A 20,711-nucleotide genomic window follows, 5' to 3' on the forward strand; every position below is an offset into this window, starting at 1 on the left:
GGCTGTGAAGTATCTTTACTTTGTGCTTCAGTGAGAGTGTTTATGTGGAAACCTAGAGCAAGGCCATCTGTATTTCCAGGATAGGACATATTCTTTGTAAAAACCATGAAAGGAGAGAGAGAGGGGGCACTAAATACACTGATTTTCCTTTAATGGTTGCTCCAAGACCTAAAATAGCCTGGTCAGGATGAAATCTGATGTAACTAAAATAAAAGGAAGTGATGAAACACAGCTGCTCAAGTGAAGACTAGAAGACAATCCCTCATTGTTCCCTTCAGGCACCACCCAACTCACACAGAGGATCTACTGGAATAGAAACATCAAAATTACTGTTCTCTGAGTTTACAGATAGTTGCTACACTACATACCACAGGGCAGCATTTACCGCTGCACGCTTTAACCCCTGTAGCTCTCTGAAAAACATGCATTTGGTGTCCTGCCTTGTGGTTTTGTGACTGACAGCTTTGATTTCGAAACACGAACTTGGCCAAACACTGAGTCAGAGCTGGAACCCTCCCCCTTCATAAAACATCTCCAGCAATGTACGAATCAAATGCACAAAGTGTAGCTTATATGATTTATATGATAACACAATGTCCTTCAGAATTAACCATTATTGTGAAAGGTGAACAAAGACACAGTACCCTTTGTGGTAAACACATATGGACAACAGAGTAGATTAGATTATACACATGGAGACCTTGTAGTATATGGTTTCCTCTGAGGCCTGTCCTTCCATATACCACTACTGTAATAAAAGACTATTATCCTGCTGAATAACTGTCGGCTGTTTTTATAATTGCTTTTATATTAATGTATATTGTCTGCTACGTAAGACTAGGGAGTTACAAACTCAGTTTTACTCTACAACCTGTTGTATTGTGACAAATAAATCTACCTTGTACCTTGTACTTTGTACCTTGACATCTTTCACACCAATGCAGATGTGACAGATGCCAAACTGACAGGCTTGGGCTTCAGCGACCATCCAGTCATCAAAACATAAGCATTATAGTTCACCAATAAGTACGTGTTCATTCTTTGTTTATAACATAAAGGCTAACAAGGCTTTTGTCACACTGACAAGGAGATTGTCACAGGAAAAGGAAAAGCATGGGAAAACAAAGGAAAAGGGAAGAGCAGCAGCTGCAGAATCCATCTGGTGCGTCATTTGATGGAGTGGACAGGAAGTCTTAACAGTTCTCAAGGAGGTGAGATCACACTTGCCTGGAGAGATGATGAAGGGGATTCAGTTGAGATTGTACAATTCTCGGACATGATTTAAAAAGTGGAGGAGAACTCATTTAATTTGATTTTACATTAGTAGTGAATGTGTGAGACACCACCCTTATCATTAAAGGAAAGACAGGCCTCTATATTTGTCACTTGGAGAGGGCATGGCAAATTCCACAGATAATTGAATTCCCACAATATTTTGTCTCTAAGAGATAACTGTTCTCTTTTCCGTCCTCCTGTCATGGAGGTTGATGGCAGGGATCACCCTGCAGCTTTTTGTCAGAGGAAGTGTCCAGCCAGAGATCATCATCTCAATGGTGGAGAAAGGAGCAGACATAAACAAGCAGGTGAGAAACAGAAGGGTCTTGCCAGTGTGGAATGTATAGGCACACAGCAGTATGTGGGTGTGGAACGATTTCAGGTTGTGTTTAAACTAAGGTGCATTTGGACAGGCACCTCTCTTTTAAGTTGTATTTGGAGGCCATGTTGGGAGCGACTGCTACTGAGTGCTGACCTCATCCCACACGACAGGTGTACTGTAGCAGCAGGTGTGTATTTGTATCTGATTTGACTGTCATTTTGCTTGTTGACAGCGTTTGTATATTTAGGAGGGCATTCTGTTCAGTGTATCAGGGTAGTTATTAGAGATTCGTGTGTCTGCATGCTTGTGTGCACCTGCAAGTGTGCGCGCGCAATCACATTAGCATGCATGCTTGTGTGTGCCTGTCATTGCATGTGGCGGGTCGCTACAAGAGAGGCTGCTCTTGGAAACAGTTGTATTGTCAGTTTCAGTAAAAAGAAAAAAAAAGATAAGAAGAATAGGAGAAAAAGTAAAATAGAGGCTTTTAGTGATCTGTGAGATACACAACCAGTTCTGACCCCACCCAGACTCATGTTGGTTGAAGCGTTCCATAATTCATTGTTTACAGTTTCATTCTTTCACAGAGTAAATTTACATAGAGTAGATGGAGAATAGCTGCCCACAATGACATCATAATTGCTACCTGACTGTAGAAAAGATGTAGTTGAAAAGAACAGGGAACAGCAACTGTGCTTTACATTTTGCAATGCTGTCTTCCTTCCATCAGTTTTTGTTTTTTGCCTGATTTCTTTCCAGTTCTATTGTATTGTATCCCGTGGCACATCCTGCAGCTACAGCACATACTGGAATATCCTGCACTGTGTCAGGGACATGTGTCTCAGAATAGACATCATAACCCCCCCCAATACATCTTAGATGCAAAGACAACACAATGGTCTGCCTTTTCCCTCGGCCTAAAGGGAGAGGTGGAGCAACATAAATGAGAACTTGATCTCAGAGTGATATAGCTCAGCATCTGGATATAATGTTAGCATAGTTAATATAGGGAAATATGCTTGACATAGTGATATCACTCTTATCTTTGTGGGTGAACCCTGTGATTCGTTCGCAGACAGAGCCTACACAGAACTGAATGAGCAGATCTCTGAATGCAACAACTGTGCAAAGTAGGACATGGATTTATCAGAGAGTCACATTTCTGCCACTTGTTTGTCTGCTCCATGCTGACTTTCTTTCATATTTCCAGTGACCTTTCAGGATGTGTCATTTGCTTTTGTCTGCCTGTGGTTAGCTGGTTCGTGGCATTGAAGTCGTGTTGGCAAAGGCTCAAAGAGCTGTATTACAAGCTGCTGAACTACTAACTGTGCCAAGTTAGCACTCGGGGTTGTCGGGTATGGGTTTGTACTTGTGTATAAAATGTTGGTATAGGTTAAATAGAAACACCCAGTTTTATATATATTATAGAGTTTCCCTTGTTCAGATGCTGTCCTCCTGGAATGTGGTGGGATTTGTAAGATCCAAAAAGATCCAGGTCAGAGATATGATGTTACTGCATGAGAGAGTGAGCTTAGTGTCGTTCTCACATTAAGTTTCAAAACAAACATCAAAACAAGCTTTGCTAAAGTTGAAATAAAATTATTTTTGTGGCTGTAGATCGCCTTGTCTGGTGGAGTCTCCTATCAAGGCTCCATTTACCACAGATATGTAGCCCGGAAATCTTTTTTAAATATAGGCTTGGAGAAACTCATTTGTTTTCTTTATGCAGGTAAAATTTTTGAGGATTGTGGGTTCCTCAGATGACTCTCATTGAGCCAGAACTACATTCAGGTTGAACTGCATTGAGAAGCCTGGTCATGACATCCAAACAGAGCTACTCCCCGGACAGCCTATTCACAGCATTTTATTCTGTTGAGGTCATTGTGCCTGGGGCCAAAGTTTAGCAGCGTAGCAACATTTTGGCACCTACTGTAAGAATCAAAGAGGTGAAGTGCAGCGTAGATTCATTTTCAAAAATCCACATGAAATATCTCTTGAGAATATTTGTATTTTTGCAGATTTTGGACCGCCAAAGTTCGGCAGATAGAAAATCCCCATAAAAAGACATGTGGCTCTGTGAGGAATGCAGACACATATGTGGTCTGTCCAACTGGGTGCAGAGTGGAAGATTACAGTGAATCCCTAATAAGTGAATGTGCTGTGGAAGGCAATGCAGAAAAGCTGCGTAACAGTTTAACTGCTAATATTTAGAGTGGATCATGTTTTCCCCACAGTTTAAAAATTGTTTTTTCATGTTAAAAGATTGATTTTTGTAATCTTTTTGTCTGGCCATTAGGATAGTAAACGATGGAGATGAGCTTTAATGGGTTAGATTTTCTGGTGGAAGTGAATCCACCTTACAATGGGTTTGGTTGGAATACCGTGAGTATAGATTAATTGACCTGGACTATAGATTAATTGACCTTTCCATTGTGTTAATGTTATACACTAACTTCCTCAAAGCTTACAATCAAAAGAGACACTAAAACACTGATAATACCTGGACAAAGATTCATTTGATAGTTTTTTCAAGAGCTTAGCCACCCACCCCCCGCACCGACTATATATATAGATAAGAAAGATAAGATTGAATAAGAAACATAATGTTTGTTTTAAGGGATGAAACATGTAATTCATTTGTTTATTATTCTACAACAGAAATTTTAATCTTATGATTATAAAATCGGCCTACTGGTAAGCTATATCTACATACAGAAAAGTGTATATAGAGAAGATATATATAAAAATGACATTTTATTCTTGCCTTTTGGCAAAAGTAGTGATTTTGTAAATGTGGAAAGATAATGTAAATGGATCTCAAAGAAAGCACAGATAATCCATCGTTTAGAGGCGCTGTGCATATTTTGAAGCTACAATGTTCCCAAAATAATTACCAGAGAAGAAGACTTTCAGCGAATGACGTCCTTGTACGTCAGGACGCAGGCCCCGCCCGTACGTTTTCTCCCCGCGCACTATCATCAAAGATTGTGTATAATTGAGAAGATGATCACTTGAATGCGAGAAAAGGGTAGCTGAAACGTTGTGTTATCAACGGCCACGCACTACATAAGATGAACAACTGCGTGTGATTTCAGCTTTCCTGTGTGGAAGTGAAGTTAAGTTTCTCGGTAACGTCCATTCAGCGGTTCTTGGCAAAGTAGAGCGAGTGAGCCGTGTTCTGACACATTGTGCGACAGTGAGATCTCCTCATTTTTCCCCCTCTCTGGTCCCATGCACGCTCAGTTTCTTGAACAAGTTGTGATATACATTTGCATCCCTATATGCGTGCATTCACAGCTATCACCTGCTCTTGAATTACTCTGAAACTCAGTCAGCAGCGCTGTAAACATGGCAGGAGTTATCCGGAGGCTCGACGAGACGGTCGTCAACCGCATTGCTGCAGGAGAAGTGATCCAGCGTCCTGCCAACGGTGTCAAAGAACTCATTGAAAACTGGTAACGGACTAGCTACATGATACATTTCATTTTAAAAACATGAGTTAATGTTGGGTGTCTGACTATAATGGTTTAAATAATCAACAGTGGCACCAATAAAGCGGACAGTATATGGCAGGAGCCACCATTGTTTAACGTTAACATTGAGTCACATCCCAAAGCCGCTTATCAACCCCTTTAACATAGTAACGTTAACGTTAGCGGTCCTGTGATACTGCGAACTGACCGGATAATTCCACTTGTACAAGCTATAAGGTTGTGTATTAACTCTAATTTGTCTTTTAAAATGTTACAGTTTGGATGCAAAGTCCACCAACATTCAGGTGACGGTGAAAGACGGCGGACTGAAGCTCCTGCAGATTCAGGACAACGGCACTGGCATCAGGGTGGGTGACAGGGGCGTCGGCAGGGGGTGAAGGGGTGAAGACCCGCCCCTATAAAGTGTCAAACATTGAACCTTTGCCAGGCCACGAATTCCCTATGTGGAAACTAACCACAAAGTTAAGACAGAAAGTATCATTGGGAAAGCTGTTGTTTGTGCCCTCCCTAGTAGCCAGTCTAAGGGAGCTGGTCCTCTTTGCTCCCATTAGGTCAGATTCAGGGTTTTCTTATTGTTTTTCCCTGCTCAGATATTGTGTGTGTGTAAACAACAGTGGTCAGTGTGACTCAGTGAAGAACTGTGTCACTGTCATTTAAATCTGACCAAGCCTTTATTTCATTTCTGAGGCAGAAAGAAGATATGGAAATCGTTTGTGAACGGTTTACCACCAGCAAACTCCAGACTTTTGAGGACCTCTCAGCTATTGCAACATATGGGTTCAGAGGAGAGGTGAGCAGCCCTGCTAACACTGAGCTCCAGAGAAGTATCCACCTTTATCAAATGTTGACAAATTGTACATTGTGTTGCTCATCACATTTATTGTCTTCCTGTTTGCAGGCCCTTGCTAGTATCAGCCACGTTGCCCATGTGACCATAACGACTAAGACAGCTGATGCTAAATGCGCATACAGGTATGCTAACTTTTTAAATCAATCAGCGCTCCTACCTCCCTGATTACAAGTGTACATTATAATAGATATAAAGAAACCGGGGTGATGATCGATTCTTTTATTCCGTTTATCATGCAGAGCCAGCTATAGCGATGGCAAACTAAAAGGCCCTCCCAAACCATGTGCTGGCAACCAAGGAACACAGATTCTTGTGAGTTTGTGGAGAAAATCAGCTACAGGATGAAGTTTATGGGTGCTCAGAAACCTACAATGGTTTGTCCTCCCTGTGTGCAGGTGGAGGACCTCTTCTATAATGTGTCCACCAGGAGGAAAGCTTTGAAGAGCCCCAGCGACGAGTACTCCAGGATTGTAGATGTGGTCAGCAGGTCTGTCATGTTGGCTTTTACTGCTTGTATCTCTCATGATTCCTGCTCTTTTGATGAACCTCACTGTGTTTGGATAACTCACATATTCGCCTGTTATTTTGAAGGTACGCCATACACAATTCAGGAAAAAGTTTTTCTGTCAAAAAGGTGAGATGTGCTTTCTCTTTCTTTTTTTCAAACACCTGACTCAAGAATGGCGCTATTACGGGATATTTTTGGAAGAAAGTTGACCATGATTGGCTCCACAGCGCCAGTCGACAAAGATTAATCACTGCCTAACTACATTTCTTTGTATACTTCACTTGCCTGTTTGCGATTGCACTGACAAAAAAGTCAGCTAAGGCGACAGATGATCTTTCTTTTCTCTCCATTATTTATGCTCCGTTTTTTCAGCAAGGAGAGACTGTGGCAGATGTGAGGACTCTTCCCAACGCATCTGTAGTGGATAATATCCGAGGGGTTTTTGGCAATGCAGTCAGCAGGTATTAATCAACCGAGAAAGAAGAAACAACACTTTGATGTTACGCTATCATCTAACGCATGACTGGCTCTGTGGTTTGTTCCCAGGGAGCTGATTGAAGTTGGCTGTGAGGATCAGAAGCTCGCTTATAAGATGAAAGGCTACATCTCCAACGCAAATTACTCAGTCAAGAAATGCATCCTGATCCTCTTCATCAACCGTACGTATCACAGAAAAGTGACTGGAAGTGTAGCTCGGTGGTCAAGATAATTTAATCTCTTTAGCTCTTTGTTAAATGGAGACTGTGTTCTGTGGCGTCTCAGATCGTCTGGTGGAGTCGAGTGCTTTGAAGAAAGCAATAGAGACAGTTTATGCCGCATACCTTCCCAAGAACACACACCCTTTTCTATACCTCAGGTAACTTAACGTGCATTTGTGTGTTTTCTGCAATGGATTCTATTATGGTTAAACTGATTTGATGTTCACGGATTCTTTCAAATCGCCACAGTTTAGAGATCGCTCCGCAGAATGTAGATGTGAATGTCCACCCCACAAAACATGAGGTGCACTTTCTGCATGAAGACAGCGTCATCGAGAGCGTTCAGAAGCACGTTGAGAGCAAACTTCTGGGCTCCAACTCGTCGCGCACATATTTCACTCAGGTATGAAATGACTAGATCACTATCTTTGTATAAATATCAGAATCAGAATCGGCTTTATTTGCCAGGTATGTGTACACATACGACAAATTTGACTCTGGGTTGTACATTGCTTACGATGCGCTTACGTATACAATAATACACAATAATACAATAATGAAATTAAACACAGGACAGAGATACAGTAGAGAGAAAACATATGCACACACTATAAACAATACAGACAGATTGAGACAATCGTGCAATAGTGTAATGAGTAGAGTGCAAAGGATGCAGGAGTAAATTGTTATTACCATTGTTATTACTATTATGTACATGTCGGAGGTGGATGTGAAATATAGATACACATACCAGCATCTGGATCTGCAGTGAGGTTTCCTGCCCGTTTCCTGACTCTGGAAATGTATAAGTCCTGAATGGAGGGCAGGTTGGCACCTATTATCTATTCTGCAGTCCTGACTGTCCGTTGTAGTCTGCTCCTGTCCTTTTTGGTGGCAGATCCAAACCAGACAGTGATGGAGGTGCAGAGAACAGACTGGATGATGGCTGTATAAAAGTGGATCAGCAGCTCCTTAGGCAGGCTGAGCTTCCTGAGCTGACACAGGATGTACATCCTCTGCTGGGCCTCCTTGATGATGGTGTCAGTGTTGGGCTCCTACTTCAGGTCCTGGGATATAGTGGATCCCAGAAACCTGAAGGATTCCACAGCAGACACAGGACTGCAGAGTTTGGTGATGAGGGGCAGTGTGGGGGGGTCTCCTCCTGAAGTCCACGGTCATGTCCACAGTTTTGATCGTGTTAACCTCCAGGTTTTTCTGGCTGCACCAGAGAGCCAGCTGAGCGACCTCCCGTCAGTAGGCCGACGACCATTGGGTCGTCAGCGAACTTCAAGAGTTTAACAGATGGGTCTCCTGAGGTGCGGTCGTTGGTGTAGAGGGAGAAGAGCAGGGGGGGGGAGCACACACCCCTGGGGGGCGCCAGTGCTAATAGTCCGGGTGCTGGATGTGATGTTCCCCAGTCTCACCTGCTGACTCCTGGCAGTCAGGAAGTCTGTGATCCACTGACAGGTGGAGGCTGGCACAGTGAGCTGGGTGAGTTTGGTGCGGAGGATGCCTGGGATGATGGTGTTGAACGCCGAGCTGAAGTCCACAAAGAGGATCCTTGCATGTGTCCCTGGAGTGTCGAGGTGTTGCAGGAAGTAATGCTGTCCCAAGTTGACAGCATCATCCACTGACCTGTTAGCCCTGTAGGCAAACTGTGGGGGTCCAGCAAGGGGCCTGTAATGTCCTTCAGGTGGGCCGACACCAGTCTTTCAAAGGACTTCATGACTACAGATGTCAGTGCGACAGACCTGCAGTCATTTAATCAGGTGATGGAGGGTTTTTGGGGGACCGGGATGATTGTAAACTGGAGACTGGAGCGTTTGAAGCTGTAGGGAACTTCACACAGCTCTAGTGATCTAAGATCTCAGTGAAGATGGGGGCCAGCTGGTCTGCGCAGATCTTCAGGCAGGATGGCGACACACCATCGGGGCCAGAGGCGTTCCTGATCTTCTGCCTTTGGAAGAGCTGCCGCACATCCTCTTCACAGATCATGAGTGCAGGTGAGGGGATAGAGAGGGGGGGTGACAGTGTGATTGTTTGAAGTTGGTGTTGGAGTGGGGGAGAGGTGTGACTGTGGGCTTCTCAAACCTACAGTAAAATCCATTCAGCTCGTCAGCCAGTCGTTGAGTACCAGCAATGTTGGGGCATGGTCTCCTGTAGTTAGTGAGTGTCTGCAGGCCTCTCCACACGGACGCAGGGTCGCTGGCTGTGAAGCTGTTTCGTAGCTTTTCAGCGTAGCTCCTCTTTGCTGCTTTGATCTCTTCAGTCAGTGTTTTCCTGGCCTGGTTATACAGGACTCTGTCCCCGCTTCTGAAGGCCTCCTCTTTGGTCTGAAGTAGCTGCCTGAGTTTTGCTGTGAACCAGGGTTTTTGGTTTTTCTATGTGCGGAAAGTTTTATTCTGCACACACATGTCCTCACAGAAACTAATGTAAGATGTCACAGTGTCAGTTAGTTCGTCCAGGTCAGTGGCTGCAACCTCAAAAACACTCCAGTCAGTGCAGTCAAAGCAGGCCTGTAACTCCAGTTTTGACTTGTCGGTTGATCTTTTCACAGTCTTTACAACAGGTTTAGCAGATTTCAGTTTCTGCCTGTATGTCAGGATAAGATGAACCAGACAGTGATCAGAGAGTCCCACGGCTGCACGGGGAACAGAGTGATAGGCGTCCTATAATGTTGTGCAGCAGTGGTCCAGTGTGTGGGACACTTAATATGCTGTCTGTACTTTGGAAGTTCATGGCTGAGATTTGCTTTGTTGAAGTCCCCGAGAACAATGAGCAGGGAGTCTGGATGTTTTTTTTCTCCAGGTTAGTTATCTGGTCGGCCAGGTGTAGTAACGCCTCACTAACACAGGCCTCAGGTGGAATGTAAACAGCAACCAGAACGCAGTGAAAACATATGCTGGAGATGTCAGCAGTGATTCATCTAATCTCCATATTTTCTTATGGTGTCATGTTTTTGTAAACGTCCACTTAGGGCTGGACAATAAAACAATAATAATTATTGCGCTATAATTTTTTTCAATAACAAATGTTCAATAAATATTCAATAAATGTTTGATTTTATTCACTTGAATCCTTTTCTTTTGTTAAGATATTTATTTTGTTGAGGAAAAAGTACTGAAAAAGCTTTTACTTAAGGATATTAGTTGACAAATATTTTATCATAAATATTTTGAATGTTCTACCTCAGATTTGTGAAGTGATCCACTGTTTGGCATCAAGTGTTGACTATAAAGAAAAGTTTAAACTGCAATTAACCATCAGGTTTCTTCAACTTTCACTCAGGAGCAAAAATCAGCCTTGAAACTCGTGAACATTTTTGACCATATCGTCCAGCCCTACGTCCACTCCTCCCAGAGATCATCTATTATTATGTCCATATGTCCTTTTTTCCCTTTGGAGTTACAACTTGATGTGTGAAGTTGTATTATGACCAATACACTATGTGTTTGTGCAGACATTGCTGCCAGGGCTGTCAGTCTCAGGTGGCAGTGAAGTCAAGCCCTCCAGCGCTGCAGCAGAGTCCAGTGAGCGAGTCTACGCACATCAGATGGTGAGGACAGACTGCCGCGCGCAGAAGCTGGATGCCTTTCTCCAGCCAAAAGAGAAGCCGCCTCCCGATCTTGAAGCAGCCGGTCCCAGCAGCAGGGAGACTGTGGCCAAAACCGCCCAGCCCGACAGCGTAGAGATGGATGACGCAGATGATGATGCAGACATGATGGAGGCCCTGGCTGAGCAGGAAGCAGAGATGCCAAAAGGCGATGAAGACAATGCTAATTGCGCTCAAAGGTGATTGACTTCCTTTCAAAATTGAATCGTGCCAGTACTAAAATGGGCGGGTCAGTGTGTGCGTTCAGCAGGCGATTACAGGTCTCGATCAGTAAGGATCATGATTAATCCGCATAAAGTGTTGGCAAGTTGGCAAGATCAGGACAGGTCTTAACATATGATTAATCCTGTAGTGAGGGCAAATCTGAACGTTGACAGACAGCAATTGAGTAAGAGAGCAGGTAGAAGAATGCAAAAATGAACGTGTATCATCATTTAAGAATGACGTCATCCTCCCCTGGGGCCAGTCAGTAACAAGAGTCACCTTGTGTTTACCTGCGACTGACCTTCAATGGATTTATATGTTTTAGTAGTACATTATGACAATTTGTAGTGTTGAAAGATTAGAGGGGTTGCATGCATATCTTTGACTCTTTAAAAACATATCTTATTTTAAAGCTCCACCTATCAGTTGTTATTTTTTTGAAAGTTGTTGCTCACAGTGATAAACCCACACAACTATCTCCTCCACCGATCTGTGGAGCGCTTTAAGCCTCTTAACATTCTGCGTTTGGTTTGCCTCAAGCAAATTTACTCTGTGGTTCAGTCCCACTGACCTCGCGAACGCAGTTGTTTCTGCAAAAAAGGTTTTGATAAATCCAGTTTACCTGCCTAGCACCAAACAGCCAAAGACAAAGACATAGCTAGGGACAAGTCAAACATCCAGCATCTAGGACCCAGATTTTTCTCTCATTAGTTTGTAGAAACCAAAAACTGATTAAAAGAGGGTGGATATTGGAAATATATTCATCAGGTGGTCAGAAGCACAACTCCAAATTAATGCTATTGCTGCCCCTGTGTCTGCCAAACTACATAAAATGATCATATGGCAAGGGTCATGGTCATCAAATTGTGGAGTTCCTCTGCCCCCATGTGGCTGAAAAAGTAATTCATGCAGCCTTTACGTGTCAAGTACATGTTGCTTTTATTATGGCAAGACAAAACATATCTGCCACCCATGAAGTGTGTGATAACGTGTGAACATTTTCACAGTCCATTAAGTTTTATAGCGTGTCCAGTCCACTGCAAGCTGCTGTGAGTTATTGTCTTGAGAATACAAGTGTCTGTAAAAAACAAACAAACATGCAGTGTAGTGAAGTGTATGCTGGAGGTGTGATAGGTGTGTGTGTGCGTGTGTGTGTGCGGGGGGGGTTATTGTAAGCCAGGAAGCGACCCAGGAAAGAGCAGCAGGAGGAAAAAGAAGAGGACCTGAGGGCTGCAGCCACGCCCGAGAGACGAGTCATAAAACTGAACAGCATCAAAGAGCTCCGAGCGGAGATCACTCAGAACACACACAAAGGTAAAGAAAACATGCATCATGTGGAGTTTTTCAACTTTTTTTAACTCCACCAACAAACACTGTTTCTCTCTCTCACAACTAGTTTTCTGCAACTTCTTGTATTATTCATGTGTCCGCGTGCTTGGATACCTCTTGTAGTTTGAACAGTCTGCAAATCAGATAGGGCTTCTTTTTTTTCTTTTCTTTTACTCGTCAACACAAATTTCCTCTTTTGCTCGTTCATATTTTCTCCAGGTCTTCAAGAAATGCTGCAGAACCACTCGTTTGTGGGTTGCGTAAATCCCCAGTGGACTCTGATCCAACATCACACCAAACTGTACCTGCTCAACACCACCAAACTCAGGTCAGAGCCACAGCAAACAAACACTGTTCAGTGTTGTTGTCTCAGCCTGCTGCTTTATGTCTCATTTCACTCTTTGTTTCTGTTTCAGTCAGGAGCTCTTCTACCAAATACTCATCTACGACTTTGGGAATTTCGGTGTACTAAGACTATCTGTACGTAACATTGAGATTGTAAATGAGTAGAACATACTGGACAGGTTCTGATTTTTATGGCTTTATGCATTCAGACACCAGCTCCACTTTATGACCTGGCCATGTTGGCTCTGGACTCCGAGGAGAGCGGCTGGACAGAAGAGGATGGTCCGAAAGAAGGCCTGGCTCAGTACATAGTGGACTTCCTGAAGAGGAAAGCAGAGATGCTGGAGGACTACTTCTCCATGGAGATAGACCAGGTCAGTTGGGTCAGATAAATCTAAAGTTTACAAGTTAAGTTTTGCTGCCAGTGTCCTTCCTGATTTTAGCAAAATGTCTGTTACTCAAGCTGTTAAACTTTGTGCATTATAGGAAGGAAATCTAACAGGGCTGCCATTACTGCTTGACAAGTACACCCCTGTCATGGAGGGTCTCCCCATGTTCATCCTGCGCCTGGCCACTGAGGTAAACTGCTTGCCGGTCTCTTCTCATTTATTCACAACTCACACTGTATCTAAAGGCTTTTGCTTGGTGATGTGCAGGTGAACTGGGACATTGAAAAGGAGTGCTTCAGAGACTTCAGTAAGGAGTGCAGCATGTTCTACTCCATCAGGAAGCAGTACATCCTGGAGGCTGAGCTGGGAGAGGAGCAGGTAAGATGGAACACCACCTACATATTTACAACAATGCTATACGCATTAACTTCTGACTTCCTTTGCTTTACAATAACATTAACCACAAAAACGAGAACTGAAAAGTGTGATATGTAATGCTTGTTTCAGGACGCTGAGGCGAACTCGTGGCGTTGGAAAGTTGAGCACGTCATCTTTAAAGCTTTCCGAACTCTCTACAGTCCTCCGAAGAACTTCAGTGAGGACGGCACGGTGCTGCAGATCGCCAACTTACCTGATCTCTATAAAGTGTTTGAGAGGTGCTAAATCTGATCGTCAAATCTAACTGAAAAATCAACCATAACACGCTGCTCTTTATACTTGATGTATTATGATTTGTACTGTAAATAAATTATTTGTATGAAACAAGCTGCTCTTTATACTTGATGTATTATGATTTGTGCTGTAAGTAAATTCTTTGTATGAAACAAGACTTCAGGGGGTTGTCTTGAGTGGGGAAAAAAATATATTCCATGATGTATGAAAGGGTGTCTGGCGCAGGAAATCCTTGTTCTGAATAGCTTATTTAAGTGTGCCAAGCCTCCACATGGTTTTCTAAAAGTAAGACTTGGGACATGCAGCCAGGAAAAATAGAATCGGGTCATGAGTCCCATACCGTATGCTAAATGTGCAAGCAGAAGGGTTTGAATTTTATTACAAGTATGTGTGGAGTTCAGAGCTCAGTGCGAAGGAAATTAACACCACCACTACGGTTTCCAACTAGCGTTCGGACCACTACAAATTTACAACACCTGTATAAACAGGGGAAATTGAGTGAGTGAAGGAATCTTTATTCCAGTCACAGAGTAACTCCATATCCACACCTCACATTTTGATGATTCGAAAAAGTAGTAATTTGCAAAACTGCATCATGAAAAAGCACAAAATATTCAGATTGTATACCTGGTTCTGTAAATTACACATTTATTTTCAAGAAATCTTTTAAATATTTGAAAAATTTCAATGGAACCGCAGCAGACATAGTTGGTTCAACATATTTTCAAATAATGACTGCACCATTTTAAATATCATTCTGTACCTGTTAAAACGATTATTGTTTCATTGAGCGGTGCACACCCCCAGTCTCCTAGTGTGAAAAGGCACTTCACTGTGTGAGGGGAAGCTGGGAAGGTGCAGGGCCGGAGCAGCCGTGAGGGGTGAAAAGCAACATTATACTCATGCAACTTATCATAAAACAAAAAAAAACAAGGTACAGCCAAGCACCCAGGCCAGAGAGAGAAAAAAATCTCATGGATAACATGATGTAGTACAAAGCTCTGAAAAAAATGAAGTAGTGACTAGAGAAATTTCCTCAGATGTATCTCCCAGCAACTTTGTAGTTTTATTAGTTAAGTTTCTGAGTTGTTCCTCCCAAAAAAGCAAAAACAAACACTTGCCAGAAAAAAGCAATGCTTCCGGTTTAAAAAAAAAAAAAACACAGTTCAGTTTTTTTGCCTGTGCTACACGCTTTTTTGGTTAGCTACAAATCTTAAAGTGTTACAGCTAAAATGGAAATGTGCTCCAGACGCAGTATGGCAGTCAGAGGTTTGAGGTGCGAGTTTAAGGGCTTCTGTGGTGATGCTGCCCTGCCTCACTGCTGTGACAGAAGGGCGTTCCTGTTGGCCTTCATCTTCTCAAGGCGCTTTACTAGGTGGTTGTTGGTCATCTCCATCTCCTCTATCTTATCTAGAGCTGTGCGCAGCTGTAGGGGAACAGAGGGGAGAAGATACATTCAGCCTTTTGGTATTTTATATTATAAAATGCAAGCCTGTGCGTGTCGTTACCTCTCTTTGAAGTTTCCGTTTTTCTGCTTTAAGTTCGTCTTCTACTTTCTCTGAGTTGTCTGCTGATGCTTTGTACCTGGACACTTGCCCTTCAAGTCTGGTAATCTGGAAAACAGACACAAAAGAGAACAATTTGGTGAGTTAGAGCTCTAAAACTTCTTCATTTCTGTGTATCATGTTTAGGTAATTTACTTTGAACTATTATACTATTATATACCATTTCTTTCTAACTTACATTTTGTTCCATTGTACCCATTTCCTGTTCTGCCTTAGAAAGCTTGAATTTGTATTCACTAATCTGTCTGTTGGCATCTCCTACGGAGAAAAACAGAAACCAGTGAGTTTATAAATTCAAATAAAATTGTGTGTGCCGGTACATAACTACAAGGACAACTTACTCTGCATCTCAATAATGTTTAGGTCTGTGCCGTTCTCCATCTTCTCCCCATCTGTGAATACACTGTCCATCTTTGAGTGTTTCTGTCTCTCCTCCTCCAGCTGATTCTTCAGCTTCCTGATCTGAGCCAACAGTTCATCTTTCTCCTCTGCCAATTTCCGTAGCCTCACATCTACAACACAGAAGGAAAATACATTAAACTGATGCAATTTATCAAGACATGCTGGGAAACTTTGTGTGTTACAATTGCAGGAGGGCAATATTTTCAGGTCTCTGTGGACACAAATAATATCCCAAACTCACCCAGCGGGCCCTCTCCTGCAGACTCTAGCACCTGGGCGGCCTCCTGGGAGACCACAGTGATCCCTGAGGACTGAGGCTCATGGTTGACGTCTCCATTTGGTGTGCCGTCTGGGATAATGACCAGCCCATGTTTCTGTGTTGAGAGAACAAACATTAGTAGCTCCACTCTGACAAAAACTTCACAATACTTAGGGTATCACCATTTAGTGACTAAATGGACCAACAGTTGGCCACTATAAGAATGGATAGAGATCTTGAAAAAGTAAAGGCCACTGTAAATGACAATGATCCGTACGATATACTGAACAGTCCGGTTTCTGTGGATATTGAAATGTATCGATCCACCTTTCGACTTTGAGACTGAGATCAACCAGCCTCCTCTCGGCCTGCAGTGAGTGTCTTCACATCAGCAGCAGAGGGAGGAGGATAGAGGCTCAATGATGCCACAGGACTGTTTATTGTAACCAGTGGAGTCCAAGGGCTTCAAAGAACCGTTCATTAGTCCAACAGTATGTAAAGTTATTCTAATGCTTTTTGTAGCCAATCCATGCTCCACTTGTAAGATTTCTATTCATTCAGTATATCTATATCAGTTATCATATCCGGATCAGCCACAACAAATGTATTGAAATGCAACCAAAAATAAAGGTTCCTGACACACATGTATATATGCGCTATGCAGCTTAACACTGGCGACCTAATACTGCATTAATTAAAGCCTGAGAGCACAACCTAAAAACCCCATGTCCTATTTTAAAGCAGGATGTATAAGCATTTGCCTGAAAAAAAAAAAAAACAAAGTACTTTGGACAGGCTTGTAAAAATGCATTCATTATATTACGAGTCTCATTATCAGAAAGCCATGTTCTGCTTTACTTCACAATTCTTACTTTAGCCTTTGGCAGTCTATAAAAATTCTTTCTGAATCTGTTGTACAGTCATTTGCACAACACTTCCTGTGAATACACAATAGCAGATGCTGACTGTTGCGTGTTTGCCACTGTGGGAAGTTTAAGTAGTAACTATCTATGTGCAGCAACTTTACGTGCATACCCTCTTTAAACAACAAATCCTCCAGTATTTGATATAGGACACTGTAATCATGGTCAAATACAGAATTACATATACCAAATGGGTAATGCAAAACCAGAAAGTAGTGAAAAAGCTGACAAGAAAATAAAATGGAAAGAAAAACAAAGAGGCAGGAGTGAGAAATACTATGCACGGGTTTGACAGCATTAACCGGTTAGTTCCAACCAAAACAAAAAGTATGAAAAGTAGTTTTGGGCCAGCAACTCATTCCTCTAACCTTGGCTTTTCTTTTGGGAAGACCTACCTCTCCTGCTTTGGCCTTCCCCTTGATGTCAGCGAGCTCATCTCTGAGCTCATCCCTCTCATTCCTAATGCAATCAAAGTACTCTTTCTGCCTCTCTAGGGCCTGGCCACACACAGGAGAAAAGACAAGAGAGTGGAGAGGAGGCAGAGGAGAAGTTGGATAGACTGTGGACATACATCTTCCATGCACAAAAACACACTGTGTGCACACATCAAGCAAACAACAAGCACAGAGAAACAAACAGATGACACGAGGCTACATGCTCACAGAGGATTGGGAAAGGTTCAGATGTGTGGTAGAGCACAGGGACTGATCATACAGAGTCTGTATGGACGGCAGATCTTTTTGACTTAAACTACATACAAGCGTGATGCTTCCATCATTACAAGTCTCACTTCATGACATAACATACTAACTGATCCACAGGTGGAACCATGCATGTCATGCTAGAATATAATATATGGATAACATCTCTCCTTATGTTTACATGACAATCCTAAACAAAATGTTTTTATTTCACAGGCTGTTCACTGCAGAATTTAACACCAGCCAGTGTGTTTGCATTGTTAGCTGGGTTTACCTGATCCAAACTGAAAACCCTGTTATTTCGACATGCAATAATCCAAACTGTGAATGTGGATAGTTTCAAGTATGTTCAAATGCCCGAGGGTCTCCATCATGCAGAGACAGCATGAGAGGCAAAGAGGTGGACTGTGGAAACTATGTCTAAAGACTGAAAAGTACAAACATCTATTGCCTCTCATGTTCGGTCAGAGCACTCGCGTGAGACCTCCTACCCCAATTTTTTTGTCCTTCCAGTTTATCGTTTCCTGCAGGTCAAACACCTCTCTGGTGAGGGCATCTAACTTAGTCTGCATTCGCTGGCTCTCCTGGAGCGGTGTTGGGCAGTAACAAGATGACACAGTACAGGGTAAGAACAGAAAAGGAAAAATTGAAAGGAACAAAGACAAAAGAAGTGAAAATGCACACAAATACATACCGCCACAAAAATGAGATAGAAACAGGTGAAACGGAGCATGAAAGACTAATTTGAGGAGATAATACTGAGAAAGGAATGATTGAGTCAGATAGGACAACAAAACAGAGCTAAATGTCAGAAGGGACAGAGAAACAGACTGGGAGAGGACCCATAGGCAGGCCAGTGCCAATCAATCCTTATCAAGTTCCTGCAGAACAGAGCCTCCTCTGCAGGCTGCACAGAGGTCCTAACACCATTCAAGGTGTTGACAGAAAAGTGGTCTGATGTGGTAAAGCTGGCAGAAACAGGTTGTTTTTCCAGTGCCTTACCTCTATAAGTTCATCTCTCTGGCGGATTCCCTCTTTCAGTTCTTCTTGTTTATGCTGCAGGACTGTACATGTGTGCTTTTGTCTTTCTAGTTCCTGAAACCATAGACACAACATTTCAGCCACAAACCTTCCATATAAATATTTAGTAACTTGACCCACGTGTAACAAATTTCCGACAGGTGATTTAACATGATGACCTTTATTTGACCGATTACTGATATTTCACCTTTGACTTTTCTTCCAGCTCCCTCTTCATCTCAGCCATTTGTTCCTCCATCTCCTCTATGACGTCCTTTAGTGTGTCCACTTGATAGATGAGGTTGCCTTTGTCGTTGTCCAGCTGTGCGTTCGATACCATGGCTTTCTTATACTTCTCCTCCACCTCTGCAAGTGACTCCTGATAGCGGTTGGAGCATGTTAATAAACAGAGTAAACTGATTTGAAGTACCAGGTGTACATGCACCAGGTATAAAAACTATTTGGCTTGTGTAACACATTTAACACCCGTTGGCCAAACACACTCCACTTGTGTTTTCTTAATTAAAAGGTATAATTCTGCACTACTTTTTGTGTTATTATTTTATTTTAAAACAGGTCATTTGGGACCAACATGTGACGTGCAAGTGGTGATACTGATCACACAATAATTATAATGTGATGAATCACTTTCAGGAGTGAGGCAATGGTGTGAAAAGAGGATCTGAAAGAGAGAAACGCAAGTGGGCCAGGAAACAAGATATTGAAAAGTAATCTAGCTAAAGAGCATCAGCTGTATCAAACTCTAGCAAGAAGAAGTCAGGTTGGTTAGTAAACTGCTCTTATCAATAAAAAACACACAGTGTCCTTTCAAGGAGGACATGAATCTGCAGAAGTCAGTCAGCCATAAGGCCATCAAACACTAGCAATGAAGGCCTGTGTAGAAGAAGAAGAGCCTTAAAATCGAAAGCATGACTGTTGTCGGTCAGCAGGTGGAGCATTTTTACTCTTCTTCTTACTAACTTAGAACTTGAGTTGGAGTGTCATCATTTCAAGCCACAACCAGTGAGTTGGATCAAAACAGAAAGTGAGGGAAGATCATGCAAAAGAAGGATCATTATGCAATTCAGACTGGGAGCACACAAAGACACCGCTGTGGTGTTAGGAGCTACAGGAGGGGGTACAGGGGGGTATATGTGGGGAGGCAGGAGGGTTAGTGACGCCATACTGCTCCCAGAGAACAAGAGAAGGCATGCTGTGAGCTCAAGCCCCTCTACCTTCAGCTCTTTAAGCCCCTGCATGTACCGCCCTTCTACATCCTGAATCTGGTCCTTTAGTTCATAGATATCCTGTAGAGCAGATGGAAGGAATGGTTGGGGTGAACTGGGGCATCAGAGAGGGTGGGGAGCATCAAGGACACATACAAAAGCACCCGCACTGCCATCTTAAAAACCAGTCCAGCTGGCATTCACACGACCAGTTCACCCAGATACAAGGAACAGCCTCACAGGACACATGTCGCACCCAGTCCTCCCGTGCATACATCAAGAAAAAAAGCAGACACTTAGAACAGCAGGTAGGGCACAACAGAGGAAACGCTCTGGGAGCTTTATATGCAAAAGGAACAGGTGTATACATAAACTGCTCAGACAGAGAACATGTGGATTTGCATTTCAATTATAATAATGTGTCATATGTTAGCATTGTTCATCCGTTTATTCAGTCAGATGTACAGTGTAGAAAGGTGACACTGCGTGTATAGTAGACCTTACCCTAAGTTCACTCAGGCTGGTGTCGGGGTCATAGGCGCTACCTGTGTCTGCACTGCCCCGTCGTGACGAGGTGCCACCCAGCGATGCCAATGTGGCTGCTGAGAGGCCTGGGGTGGCACAGCGGGACGAGGGCTGACAACACAAAGTGCAACAGAACTCCAGTCAGAAAAACACAGCACAATGCAACACAACTCTGACATGTTCTTTTTAACAGCATCATGTGACATTATGTTTTACACCGTGCAATGTTAGGGCCTGTTTTACTAAAGGTTTGCATGAGTAAAAATGTGTGCACACTTGATATCACCAGCAAATTCACACGTAAGCTGATCTACTAACGGTGTGCACGCAGAATGACGTCTTTCAAAAGTGCAAGATAGCACCTGTTGTTCATTTAGTACTTTTGCCTTAATAA

At 42.9% G+C, this 20,711-nt stretch overlaps 2 protein-coding genes across 2 annotated transcripts in view; one reads left to right on the top strand and one right to left on the bottom strand.

Moving 5' to 3' along the window:
• The first annotated feature begins 4,621 nt into the window (after nucleotides 1–4,621).
• mlh1 (mutL homolog 1, colon cancer, nonpolyposis type 2 (E. coli)) lies at nucleotides 4,622–13,786 on the top strand. Its single transcript, XM_046071093.1, has 19 exons — nucleotides 4,622–5,049; nucleotides 5,345–5,435; nucleotides 5,780–5,878; nucleotides 5,987–6,060; nucleotides 6,178–6,250; nucleotides 6,334–6,425; nucleotides 6,530–6,572; nucleotides 6,819–6,907; nucleotides 6,993–7,105; nucleotides 7,209–7,302; nucleotides 7,394–7,547; nucleotides 10,605–10,936; nucleotides 12,142–12,275; nucleotides 12,510–12,618; nucleotides 12,707–12,770; nucleotides 12,845–13,009; nucleotides 13,122–13,214; nucleotides 13,292–13,402; nucleotides 13,532–13,786. The coding sequence occupies exons 1-19, from the start codon at nucleotides 4,943–4,945 to the stop codon at nucleotides 13,685–13,687; spliced, it is 2,193 nt and encodes a 730-aa protein (XP_045927049.1). The 5' UTR covers nucleotides 4,622–4,942; the 3' UTR covers nucleotides 13,688–13,786.
• A 541-nt stretch (nucleotides 13,787–14,327) lies between these two features.
• lrrfip2 (leucine rich repeat (in FLII) interacting protein 2) overlaps nucleotides 14,328–20,711 on the bottom strand; it is a 25,214-nt gene continuing 18,830 nt past the window's right edge. The window contains exons 20-27 of the mRNA XM_046071397.1: nucleotides 18,775–18,945; nucleotides 18,549–18,641; nucleotides 17,241–17,342; nucleotides 15,905–16,037; nucleotides 15,603–15,773; nucleotides 15,440–15,519; nucleotides 15,205–15,309; nucleotides 14,328–15,122 (exon numbers count right to left, since the gene is read on the bottom strand). Coding sequence (XP_045927353.1) covers nucleotides 15,012–15,122; nucleotides 15,205–15,309; nucleotides 15,440–15,519; nucleotides 15,603–15,773; nucleotides 15,905–16,037; nucleotides 17,241–17,342; nucleotides 18,549–18,641; nucleotides 18,775–18,945 — 966 coding nt within the window. The 3' untranslated portion in view covers nucleotides 14,328–15,011. The remainder of the gene's footprint in view (nucleotides 15,123–15,204; nucleotides 15,310–15,439; nucleotides 15,520–15,602; nucleotides 15,774–15,904; nucleotides 16,038–17,240; nucleotides 17,343–18,548; nucleotides 18,642–18,774; nucleotides 18,946–20,711) is intronic.

Source organism: Micropterus dolomieu, linkage group LG15, assembly GCF_021292245.1.
Source record: "Micropterus dolomieu isolate WLL.071019.BEF.003 ecotype Adirondacks linkage group LG15, ASM2129224v1, whole genome shotgun sequence".
In the NCBI taxonomy this organism is placed as follows: Eukaryota; Metazoa; Chordata; class Actinopteri; order Centrarchiformes; family Centrarchidae; genus Micropterus; species Micropterus dolomieu.

Coding starts and splice junctions, on each gene's coding strand:
- mlh1 (XM_046071093.1), top strand. CDS start 4,943: ATGGCAGGAGTTATCCGGAGGCTCGACGAGACGGTCGTCAACCGCATT. Junction 10,937..12,141: donor AATGCTAATTGCGCTCAAAG/GTGATTGACTTC, acceptor ATTGTAAGCCAG/GAAGCGACCCAGGAAAGAGC. Junction 12,619..12,706: donor CTCAACACCACCAAACTCAG/GTCAGAGCCACA, acceptor TTTCTGTTTCAG/TCAGGAGCTCTTCTACCAAA.